General features: G+C 43.8%; 2 protein-coding genes across 2 annotated transcripts in view; one reads left to right on the top strand and one right to left on the bottom strand.

Annotated features, from left to right (window-relative positions):
* The window catches only part of LOC135515079 (leucine-rich repeat protein soc-2 homolog), a 25046-nt gene extending 17761 nt beyond the window's left edge, over positions 1–7285 (top strand). The window contains exons 2-10 of the mRNA XM_064938908.1: positions 904–1069; positions 1508–1882; positions 1982–2170; positions 2631–2783; positions 4671–4772; positions 5521–5679; positions 5793–5995; positions 6201–6296; positions 6775–7285. Coding sequence (XP_064794980.1) covers positions 904–1069; positions 1508–1882; positions 1982–2170; positions 2631–2783; positions 4671–4772; positions 5521–5679; positions 5793–5995; positions 6201–6296; positions 6775–6945 — 1614 coding nt within the window. The 3' untranslated portion in view covers positions 6946–7285. The remainder of the gene's footprint in view (positions 1–903; positions 1070–1507; positions 1883–1981; positions 2171–2630; positions 2784–4670; positions 4773–5520; positions 5680–5792; positions 5996–6200; positions 6297–6774) is intronic.
* On the bottom strand, positions 7279–12897 carry LOC135515078 (uncharacterized). Its single transcript, XM_064938906.1, has 4 exons — positions 12697–12897; positions 12346–12439; positions 12122–12209; positions 7279–8661 (listed from the first exon to the last, which is right to left on the bottom strand). The coding sequence occupies exons 1-4, from the start codon at positions 12797–12799 to the stop codon at positions 8047–8049; spliced, it is 900 nt and encodes a 299-aa protein (XP_064794978.1). The 5' UTR covers positions 12800–12897; the 3' UTR covers positions 7279–8046.

Below are 12897 nucleotides of genomic sequence, written 5' to 3'. Positions count from 1 at the left end.
TAGGAAGCAATATACCAAGTCTTCCACTACTTGGCCATTACCAGTGTCATGATCATTTATGAGGTTTATCATGACTGAGTCATCTGTATACACAATGATGTCTATCCGTTCCTGGTTGCTTCTTCAGTCATCTGTATATAAATGTTAGAGGTGAAACAGCATAGCCCTGAGGTGCCCCTGTTAAGCTACACCTGTGAATGACTGATACGATAACTGTCTCTGGATCTTCTATTCTCTCTGAACGGTAGAAGTCAGGATGTCTAGAAGTCCTCGTGTCCCTGGTCCTTTTCCTGGGAACTCTTTAACTACTCGTGTTGTATCCAAACATTTCATCATTGTTTGGTCGCTGTTAAGCTTTATTGCCTATTGAGCATGGTCATACATAACGTTGTCCTGTGACATAAATTGGGTACTGATGAGATGATTACTGGTATTGAACTCAAAATCAGTGCTTCACACTCTGCACGGCTGAACCAAAAGATGTAGAGCTTCCGGTCCATGAGCAACAGTTGGCTTTTGAAGCCTCCGGTTACTCGGTAAGTGAGGCTACTGCTCTCTGGTGGTCTCTGGTGGTCTCTGGTTGTCTCTGGCGGTCTCTGGCGCTCTCTGGCGCTCTCTGGCGCTCTCTGGTAGTCTCTGGCGCTCTCTGGTAATCTCTGGCACTCTCTGGTAATCTCTGGCACTCTCTGGTGGTCTCTGGCGCTCTATGGTGGTCTCTGGCACTCTCTGGTGGTCTCTGGTGCTCTCTGGTGGTCTCTGGCGCTCTCTGGTGGTCTCTGGTGCTCTCTGGTGGTCTCTGGCGCTCTCTGGTGGTCTCTGGCGCTCTCTGGTGGTCTCTGGCGCTCTCTAGTGGCACAACTCCTGCATTAGCATTGACTTCCTCGGTTACTGTCTTTCCCACAGATAGAGATTGGCACACTGGCCCCACCAAATTATAACTACCCTGGCCCTGGGGGCCCTGCATCACTGGAGGAGGAAGAGGAGGAGGAGGAGTTGCCCCTAAGACCCCAGCTCATCCCCCAAGGCTCAGGGGGGTCTGGGGTACTCATGGGCCCAGACGCACAGGGAGGTCTGTATACACACATACACACACCCACAGCACATACACCGTGTCACCTCACACTATGAGCCCATACACAGGGAGGTCTGTATACACACACCCACAGCACATCCACTCTGTCACCTCACACTATGAGTCCATACACACAGGGAGAGGAAGGTATGTGTCCAGTACTGACAGTGATACATAACACACAACCTTATCTCTTAACGCCTACCCATGCAAATTGACCCCTTTTTACAATCATCCTTCGTCATTTCCAAATGCATGAGTTCCATTTAACTGTCTGACATTAGTTAAATGTGTGGTACTCAACCATAAATCTCATTAACTTTTTGTAATGTCTCCTAATCATCATTGTAAACATGACTCACTAGCCCTAAACTGAATCATGGTCCACTGTGCTCTAACCTGTCTCTTCTAACACCTAATCTTGTCTCTAACAAGAGGAGGAGCTGCGCCTGAGTCCTATTGACATTCTTCATATCTCCGGGGACTTTGGGGGTTCCACGGGTTCTGGGGGTTCCGGTGGCTCTGGGGTTTCCGGAGGTTCTGGGGGTTCCGGAGACCTTTTGGCTTCCGGTTCTGGGGACCTTTTGGCTTCTGGAGGCTCAGGGGGTTCCATGGAAATTGGTTCAGCAGGTTCTTGGGATCTTGGTTCTGGGGGTTCCGGGGACCTTGGATCCGGAGGCTCTGTGAGTTCCGGGGACCTTGGATCCGGAGACTCTGTGGGTTCTGGGGACCTTGGATCCGGAAGCTCTGTGGGGTCCGGGGACCTTGGATCTGGAAGCTCTGTGGGGTCTGGGGACCTTGGATCCGGAAGCTCTGTGGGGTCCGGGGACCTTGGATCCGGAAGCTCTGTGGGTTCCGGGGACCTTGGATCCGGAAGCTCTGTGGGGTCCGGGGTCCTTGGTTTTGGAGGCTCTGGGGGTTCTGGGGACCTTGGTTCTGGAGGCTCTGGGGGTTCCGGGGATCTTGGTTCCCTGGGCTCTGGAGGTTCCGGCACCCTCCTAGGCTCAGGGGGTTCCGGGGACATATTGGTTTCCAGTACTGGGGGTTCCGGAGGTTCTGGAGGTTCCGGGGACTCAGGAATAATAATTATATCTGGAGGTCAGTACCTATACTTATACAGACTACACTGTAGAAGTATACAGATAGTTGGTTGGGCCTATAGTGGCCTTGTGAACCTAGTATGGTTCCAAGCACTGATTGATAAGCTAAGACTATATGGGATTTCATTGCATTTATAAATTTCCTTTTCATTTAACTGCTTTGTGCTGGTTAAATGTGGATTGATAATGCTTTCTTGTGTCGTCATTGTAAACCCTGTGTCATTGCTTTGTCACTTACAGTATCATTGTCATTGTAAACGTCACTCATTGTCCTATCATTGTCATTGCATTACATACCATAAGTCCCTAATCATTGTCAACCTAACCCACTGTCAAACCATGTTTGAGAATGATTGATTGATTGTCTTATTGAATGGTTGTTGATTGACAGTCCATCCCATCCCATCCCATGAGAAGCACTAACCTGTCTCCTAACCCCTCCCCTTGGCTCTAACAAGAGGAGGAGCTGCCCCTCATTCCTGACACTACCCCCCAGGAGGCATCGGGTGTTTCTGGGGAGTCCGGGGCCTTTGGCACATCAGGGGTCTCAGGGCCTGGGGGCTCCGACTCTGGTGGGTCAGAGGTCACATTAATCCCTGACCCTGAAGAAGGTCAGTACCACCAAACAAAGAAACAATAAGAAAACAGATCTCTATGGTATCAACCCATCATATCATATGTGTAAGGATAACAGGGGTAAAGGTCCCGAAAACTTTGAGCAGAAAGCATGCTCTGCTGCCATGTCCGTATTTGGACAGGAGAATGTTACAAATAATCTGGTCAAGAGATGCTTTTCAAAGGATTTGTGGTTGACAAGTATGAATAATCTCAAATTCCAGCTAAGAACACTGTTCCAATGTACCTACAGTTGAAGTCGGAAGTTTACATACACCTTAGCCCAATACTCAGTTTTTCACAATTCCTGACATTTAATCCTAGTACAAATTCCCTGTTTTAGGTCAGTTAAGATCACCACTTTATTTTAAGAATGTGAAATGTCAGAGTAATAGTAGAAATGTATTTATTTCAGCTTTTATTTATTTCATCACGTTCTCATTGGGTCAGAAGTTTACATACACTCAATTAGTATTTGGTAGCATTGCCTTTAAATTGTTTAACTTTTGTCAAACATTTTGGGTAGCCTTCCACAAGCTTCTCACAATAAGGTGGGTGGATTTTGGCCCATTCCTCCTGACAGAGCTGGTGTAACTGAGTCAGGTTTGTAGGCCTCCTTGCTCGCACATGCTTTTTCAGTTCAGCCCACACATTTTCTATGGGATTGAGGTCAGGGCATTGTGATGGCCACTCCAATGCATTGACTTTGTTGTCCTTAAGCCATTTTGGAACAACTTTGGAAGCATGCTTAGGGTCATTGTCCATTTGGAAGACCCATTTGCGACCAAGCTTTAACATCCTGACTGATGTCTTGAGATGTTGCTTCAATATATCCACGTACTTTTCCTTCCGCATGATGCCATCTATTTTGTGAAGTGCACCAGTCCCTCCTGCAGCAAAGTGCCCCCACAACATGATGCAGCCACCCCCATGCTTCACAGTTGGGATGGTGTTTTTCGGCTTGCAAGCCTCCCTCTTTTTCCTCCAAACATAACGATGGTCATTATGGCCAATCAGGTCTATTTTTGCTTCATCAGACCAGAGGACATTTCTCCAAAAAGTATGATCTTTGTCCCCATGTGCAATTGCAAACTGTAGTCTGTCTTTTTTATGGCAGTTTAGGAGCAGTGGCTTCTTCCTTGCTGAGCTGCCTTTCAGGTTATGTCGATATAGGACTCATTTTACTGTGGATATAGATACTTTTGTACCTGTTTCCTCCAGCATCTTCACAAGGTCCTTTGGTGTTGTTCTGGGATTGATTTGCACTTTTCGCACCAAGGTACGTTAATCTCTAGGAGACAGAAAGCATCTCCTTCCTGAGTGGTATGACGGCTGCGTGGTCCCATGGTGTTTATACTTGCATACTTTTGTTTGTAGAGATGAATGTGGTACCTTCAGGCGTTTGGAAATTGCAGTTTAAAGGCACAGTCAACTTAGTGTATGTAAACTTCTGACCCACTGGAATTGAGATGCAGTGAAATAATCTGTCTGTAAACAATTGTTGGAAAAATGAATTGTGTCATGCACAAAGTAGATGTCCTAACCCACTTGCCAAAACTATAGTTTGTTAACAAGATATTTGTGGAGTGGTTGAAAAAAAAGTTTTAATGACTCCAACCTAAGTGTATGTACACTTCTGACTTCAACTGTATTCATATTAAACATATATCAACATAACATCATTTGATTAACTCTCAAAATCCATTCCCAAGATTCCATTTAACTATTACCTAATTTAATCAGTTAAATGTGTCATAAACAACGACAACAACATAACTCCCTTGCTATTTGTGACTTCTCACCGTGGCAAACAGCACTTGTTGTCGTGTCACTGTCCATGCTGTTTCCAACCTGTCTCCTACCTCATCTCTATCTCTAACAAGAGGAGGAAGTGCTCCTGACTACTCCGAAAACCCCTCAGGAGTCTGGAGGTACAGTAGGCTCAGGGGGCTCTGGGTTGCCAGAGGTTGACTTGGACATTAAAGGTCAGTATCCAGCACAAACACTAACTATTCAATCAAAACCTGTAACCAGGCTTCTGGGGTTCTAGGGTCTATTCTACTTCACTATACAGTACATGGGGTCTATCACATTCCCATATTCAAACCTATTTTCTCATATCTTTATATGAGTTGTCTCTTCCATTTCACCCCAGAAACTCTGGTTCTGATTGAATAGGGTTATTAAATCTTATATTTATGTGCCTCCTGTTAAAACTGACCACAAACTGTGTTGAAGCCATATGTATCTGTAATGTCCGTTACACAATGTCTTGTCCTTACCTGTCACAAACACTGTCATGTGTCTGTCTGTATCATGTGTTTACTATCAAGTTGCTCTACGATATGAGTCTGTAACATCTGTTATCGTCATCTTCACCAAACGTCTGTGTTATAACCTGTCCCGAACACCATTAAGACAATATGTCTAACATTGGGAATGCACTACACCTCAACCACAGCACCTCAGCAACAACCCTCATAATGTGCACACCTTGGTCACATCAAAAGATGCATCCAATCCAGACTTGACAACATTTCTTGATGCAAGAGGTAAAACAGACAGATCATACCAACACTGAGTGCACGTCTCCACCATTCTACAAAGCCATTGTTACTGCATCGAAGGCTGGCGGCCTAAACCTCCTCACACAACATCTCAGACCGAGCAACTGTTCTCTCAAGTGTATCGACTACCTCCTTCTTACTTCCTTGTCCTGTCTGTCTGTCCCAGGTATGCCTACCTGCCTGCTGTGCACCTGTCTGGGTGGTTCTGTCTACTGTGATGATGTGAAGCTGACGAGCGTGCCGCCTCTCCCCAAAGAGACCACTCACTTCTACGCCCGCTACAACCACATCACCAAGATCAACAAGGGCGACTTTGCTCAGATGAGTAGGTGTCACATGTTAAAGGCACAGCCATGAGATTTCCTGCTGTTCAATGGCTGTTTCAATTAATGAAACCACGTGGAACAGTCTGAGTACTTGACCTTCTCTCTCTTGCAGACAAGCTGAAGAGGATCGACTTGACCGCCAACGAGATTGCATCCATCGCCGATGATGCGTTCTCCGGCCTGCCCGTGCTGGAGGAGCTGGTGCTCCGTGAGAACAGTGTGTCACAGCTGCCTGCCCTTCCGCCCGTGATGACCCTCATCGACGCCAGCCACAACAACATTGGCGCCACAGGCATCCACAAAGAGGCTTTCAAGGTATGTAGGTCTGACAAGGATCACAAACAATGTATTTGCTTTTTCCCAGCATTATCACATTTGATTCCCCTAATGGACTAATCACCAAGCCCTTGATGAGTTGAATCATGTGTGAGTGCTGGGATGAAACAAAAACAGGTATGTATTGAGAGACTGTCTGGCATAAATGACTCCACTCTAAATGTAAACACTGTGTTTTGTTTAGGACATGACGGGTCTGCTGTACCTGTACCTAACAGACAACCACATCGACCACATCCCTTTGCCACTACCGGACAGCCTGCGCTCTCTGCACCTACAGGTACCTGCACTTCTGCCTCTTTACTGTCCTCTTGTGGGTGATGTGGGAACTATAGGATTACCCCATAGTGTACACTGGTGGTGACTAGAGGGATTTTTGCTCAACTGACGACCATATCCCCTTTCTGCAAGCTGTTTCAAAACATTCTGGGCAATTCTCTGCCATTCAGTTATTAGGGCAAATTATTGTATATTTAAACTATACTTTTCTCCAGCAGACCTGTGCAGAATCTCAAGGCCCATAGATTAATTTTTATTTTACTAGGCAAGTCAGTTAAGAACAAATTCTTAATTTCAATGACGGCGGGTTAACTGCTTTGTTCAGGGGCAGAACGAGATTTTTACCTTGTCAACTCAGGGATTCGATCTTGCAACCTTTTAGTTACAAGTCCAACACTAACCACTAGGTGGTGGTTAGAGCGCCATAATGAATGTGTTGTTTCAGTGTTTTCTTAGACTTCCAATGCCTTGTTTTCCAGCGCAACAACATTCAGATGATACACGAGGACACGTTCTGCAACCTGAAAGACTTCAACTACATCAGGAACGCACTGGAGGACATTCGCCTGGACGGCAACCCCATCAACCTCAGCAGGACCCCACAGGCCTATGTGTGTCTGCCTCGCGTCCCCATCGGAGCCCACATCTAACCACACACTGATCAATACTCGTGAATACACAAGCATCCTTACACAGCACAACATCTACAAGACATATGTACATACCATACACACACTTACCTACGGAGACAGATCCTAAAAGTTGTCCAGTCTCAGTTCAATTGCAATCTGCACATACAGTAAACACCGGAACACAGTGTCTACCTATCTGGCCTAATTTAAGTCTGATCGGCTGTTGATCGCATACATAACACAGTGAGCGAGATGGTGTGTATCTCTTATTCCTACACACACAAATACACACCAGATAACTTTGTCAAAGGCCAAACTGTTCAGCAACTTGAAGCAAACAAAAAGACAATGAAAATGTGACATTTTATTGATCCAACAATCAAACATTGTTTCATGTCTGTTCACAACTGGCCACGACAACCAGTAATATTGTTTAAATATGTTTTTTGTAAAGGAAAAAAATATATATTACAGAAATCTAACACTATTTAAAAAAAAAATTATACTTGCATAAACGAATTGAAGCTGAAGCTTACTGGAACGCCAATTTGAATATCAATGCAATAAAAGAAGCAAATAACAAGCATTTGTAAAGTCTGTACTGTAATATAAAAATATATTCTGAAGTCACTTTTTTTACATGAACTGCAATATTTGGCATATTACATTTCAAAGTTCTTGTTATGACCACAATAACCTATATCAATAAAGATCAAGGCTATTGTATGACTGGGGAGGGGGGGGGGTTCTGTTGGGTGTGGATGGGGTTAACAAGAAGAAACAGCCTGCTATTGTGTGCTTTGTATGGAAATACCACAATTGAATAAAGTTGTTTTGATGACCTCAATGGCTTAACATTTTAATTGAGAATTGACCGGTAAGGTGTGTAGCTGCAAAGTGATTTTGAATGAACTGATTGAGTACAACTGTTTAGGCAGTTCATCTTCAAATACTTCTAGCCCAGATAACAATAGGCATACAGGCATCTCTGAACAGCAATACAAAAAGGATTTGTCATTGAAAACTTTGTACATTCATAGAAAATAAAACCAATACAAATGATACCCAATTACTTTCCAATTGAATAGTCTATTCTAGTGTAAACACACACATTGTTCTTCACATACGTTCAACCAACTTTTCAAACATCTTGAGGAATCTCTCGGTTCTTTCCAACGACCCAACGACCCTCTGTCCTCCTGTTTTACAGCTTTGTCCTTCCGCACCGTTTTCCTCCGCTGCTCTACCCTCCGCCAGTAGAACTCTGTCTCTGTCCACAGCCAGCCGATCCCTGGCCACCTGCGCTTTCTCCTTCTCTATCAGCCCCCTCTCCCTCTCCACCGCTGCCTTCTCCCTCTCCAGTTGGGCACGCTCCCGGTCCAGGTTGGCCATCTCTCGTTCCAGCCCTGCTTGCTCTCTCTCCAGCGCCATCCGCTCTCTCCCCATCACCTCTCGCTCGCCCTCCAATGCCGCCCGTTCGGTCTCCAGCGTCGCCCTCTCGGTGTCCATCTCGTCCAGGTCGCAGTGCATCCCCATCACCCCTATTCCACCCATCATGGATCTCTTCCTGGGCCGGGCGTCAGGGAGAAAATCACTGTCGCTAGTGCCCGGGGGGAGTGGGCCGATGATGGGGGCTGAGCCTGCCAGACGCCCCTCCATTGCATCACTCATCAGATCGTACCAACGCCAACTGTGGGGGAATACCTGCACCCCTGGGGGAGGGTACTTCAGCTCCTGTCCCCAAAAGAAGGATAAACAGTATTAGTAGGTAGTCAGATAATGAAGGATTTGTCTCTAGGGCAGGGCTATTTAGAACTTTACAAGGATGCCAATTAGGAGGTCGACCGATTAATCAGAATGGCCCATTAATTAGGGACGATTTCAAGTTCTTATAACAATTGGAAATCTGTATTTTTGGTTGCCGATTTTGCCATCTTTTTAGACCTTTATTTAACTAGGCAAGTCAGTTAAAAACACATTCTTATTTTCAATGACAGCCTGGTGGGTTAACTGCCTGTTCAGGGGCAGAACGATTTTTTCAGCTCAGGGATTCAATCTTGCAACCTTGCGGTTAACTAGTCCAACGCTCTAACCACCTGCCTCACAAGGAGCCTGCCTGTTACTCGAAAGCAGTAAGAAGCCAAGGTAAGTTGCTAGCTAGCATTAAACTTATCTTATAAAAAACAATCAATCAATTATAATCACTAATTATCTAGCATGTCCTGCGTTGCATATAATCGATGTGGTGCGCATTCGCGAAAAAGGACTGTCGTTGCTCCAACATGTACCTAACATAAACATCAATGCCTTTCTTAAAATCAATACACAGAAGTATATTTCTAAACCTGCAAATTTAGCTAAAAGAAATCCAGGTTAGCAGGCAATATTAACCAGGTGAAACTGTGTCACTTCTCTTGCGTTCATTGCGCGCAGAGTCAGGGTATTTGCAACAGTTTGGGCTGCCTGGCTCATTGCGAACTAATTTGCCAAAATTTTACGTAATTATGACATAACATTGAAGGTTGTACATTGTAACAGCAATATTTAGACTTAGGGATGCCATCCGTTAGATAAAATACGGGACGGTTCCGTATTTCACTGAAAGAATAAATGTGTCGTTTTCGAAATTGTAGTTTCCGGATTCGACCATATTAATGACCTAAGGCTCGTATTTCTGTGTGTTATTATGTTATAATTAAGTCTATGATTTGATAGAGCAGTCTGACTGAGCGATGTAGGCACCAACAGGCTCGTAAGCATTCATTCAAACAGTACTTTCGTGTGTTTTGCCAGCAGCTCTTTGCAATGCTTTAAGCATTGAGCTGCTTATGATTTCAAGCCTATCAACTCCCGAGATTAGGCTGGTGTAACCAATGTGAAATGGCTAGCTAGTTAGCGGAACGCCAATTTGAATATCAATGCAATAAAAGCATTTCGCTACACTCGCATTAACATCTGCTAACCATGTGTATGTGACAAATAAAATTTGATTTGATTTGGGGTGAGCGCTAATAGCGTTTCAAACGTCACTCGCTCTGACACTTTGTTTTTGCATTATTTAAACCAAATTGAACATGTTTCATTATTTATTTGAGGCTATGCCGATTAATACCGATACCGATTAATCGGACGATTTTTATTTATTTATTTGTAATGACAATTACAACAATACTGAATTATCACTTATTGTAATACATCAATAAAGTGAATTTAGCCTCAAATAAATAATGAAACATGTTCAATTTGGTTTAAATAATGCAAAAACAAAGTGTTGGAGAAGAAAGAAAAAGTTCAATATGTGCCATGTAAAACAGCTAACGTATAAAGTTCCTTGCTCAGAACATGAGAACATATGAAAGCTGGTGGTTCCTTTTAACATGAGTCTTCAATATTCCCAGGTAAGAAGTTTTAGGTTGTAGTTATTATAGGAATTACATGACTATAGGACTATTTCTCTCTATACCATTTGTATTTCATTAACCTTTGACTATTGGACGTTCTTATAGGCACTTTAATATTGCCAGTGTAACAGTATAGCTTATGTCCCTCTCCTCGCTCCTACCTGGGCTCGAACCAGGAACACAACGACAACAGCCACCCTCGAAGCAGCGTTACCCATCGCTCCACAAAAGCCGCAGCCCTTGCTGGGCAAGGGGAACAACCACTCCAAGTCTCAGAGCGAGTGACGTTTGAAACGCTATTAGCGCGCACCCAGCTAACTAGCTAGCCATTTCACATCGGTTACACAAACCTAATCTCGGGTGTTGATAGGCTTGAAGTCATAAACAGCTGCTGGCAAACACACGAAAGTGCTGTTTGAATGAATGCTTACGAGCCTGCTGGTGCCTACCGTCGCTCAGTCAGACTGCTCTATCAAATCATAGACTTAATTATAACATAATAACACACAGAAATACGAGCCATAGGTCATTAAGATGGTCGAATCCGGAAACTATCGTCTTGTTTTTTTGAGATGTTTATTCTTTCAGGGAAATACGGAACCGTTCCGTATTTTATCTAACGGGTGGCATCCATAAGTCTAAATACCCCTGTTACATTGCACAACCTTCAATGTTATGTCATAATTACATAAAATTCTGGCAAATGATGCGGCCCAAACTGTTGCATATACACCGACTCTGAGTGCAATGAACGCAAGAGAAGTGACAATTTTACCTGGTTAATATTGCCTGCTACCCTGGATTTATTTTAGCTAAATATGCAGGTTTAAAATATATACTTCTGTGTATTGATTTTAAGAAAGGAATTGATGTTTATGGTTAGGTACACATTGGAGCAACGATATGCACCACATCGATTATATGCAATGCAGGACACGCTAGATAAACTAGCAATATCATCAACCATGTGTAGTTATAACTAATGATTATGATTGATTGATTGTTTTTTATAAGATAAGTTTAATGCTAGCTAGCAACTTACCTTGGCTTCTTACTGCATTCGTGTAACAGGCAGTCTCCTCATGGAGTGCAATGAGAGGCAGGTGGTTAGAGCGTTGGACTAGTTAACTGTAAGGTTGCAAGATTGAATCCCTGAGCCGACAAGGTAAAAATCTGTCGTTCTGCCCCTGAACGAGGCAGTTAACCCACTGTTCCTAGGCCGTCCTTGAAAATAAGAATGTGTTCTTAACTGACTTGCCTAATTAAATAAAGATGTACAAAAAAAGGTTTACATTTTTTTAAATGGCCCAAACCGGTGTCCAAAAATACCGATTTCCGATTGCTATGAAAACTTGAAATTGGCCCTAATTAATTGGCCATTTCGATTAATCGGTCGACCTCTAATCTTAACACTACAGCACACAATGACATTCTTGACGATTCTGTGCTTCCAGGTTTGTGGCAACAGTTTAGGGAAGACCCTTTCCTGTTTCAGCATGACAACGCCCCCATGCACAAAGCAAGGTCCATACAGAAATGGTTTGTTGAGATCAGTGTGGAAGAACTTGACTGGCCTGCACAGAGCCCTGACCTCAACCCCATCAAACACCTTTGGGATGAATTGGAATGCAGACTGCAAGCCAGGCCTAATCGGCCAACATCTGTGCCTGCCCTCACTAATGCTTGTGGCTGAATTGGAAGTAAGTCCCCACAGCAATGTTCCAAAATCTAGTGAAGAGCCTTCCAAAAAGAGTGAAGGCTGTTATAGCAGCAAAGGGGGGACCAATTGCTACCTTGTATCTCTTCTTCAGATTTTCCCATTTTTTCATTGCCTGACTAGCAGTCATCTTCCCCTGCAAGCCCATGTGTTTGAGGATGGCCCTGAAACAAAAAGGTACACAATGATCATTTCGATTTAAAAACATAAACATTGACTCGTCTCAATGACAGGTCAAATGAAAAAACGTATCTAACAAAATGTGTACTGGGAGGATCTCGGATAAGAATCTGAACTCACCTCCAGGCCAGTCGAGAGGCATTTCTCCTCCCCGTAAACATGTAGCGATTTGATACGCGCAATTTCACAAAGTCCATTGTTTCATATTCAGACACTGAAATAAATAAATATGTTTTAAATCACTACATATACAATGTAATTCAAATTAAATAACATTCACATTTTGACTAATATGACAAATGTGGATCGCGCCGTCTGATGTCTACGCACGAATCTGCTCGAAAAAGTATTCGAGACAAGGCGCCATGATGTCCCCTTTGTAGGTAGCTAGCTTGCTTGCTAACTAGCTCGGAGTTCCTTACTTCATTTGTCGTCCGAAATAAACATATAAAGGATAAATTGACTACTTACATTTGTACGTGTATTCTGAATTGACTTTCTTTTTACTTTTCTTTTTTGCATTATTAGAGTATAGCGGTAGCGTGTGTTCGATGTTTTCCATTGTAGCATCCATGTTAGCTAGCACTGCGAAGGGACCACAACGGAGTGCACTTCGTCTCTTCCGCCCTTCGTCTCTTCTTCTTCGTGTTGGTTTCCGGCCGCAGACGAGTC

This window comes from Oncorhynchus masou, chromosome 26, assembly GCF_036934945.1.
Source record: "Oncorhynchus masou masou isolate Uvic2021 chromosome 26, UVic_Omas_1.1, whole genome shotgun sequence".
NCBI classification, from domain to species: domain Eukaryota; kingdom Metazoa; phylum Chordata; class Actinopteri; order Salmoniformes; family Salmonidae; genus Oncorhynchus; species Oncorhynchus masou.
The sequence above is the reverse complement of the archived record's forward strand: the minus strand, read 5'-3'. Positions and strand labels throughout refer to the sequence as shown.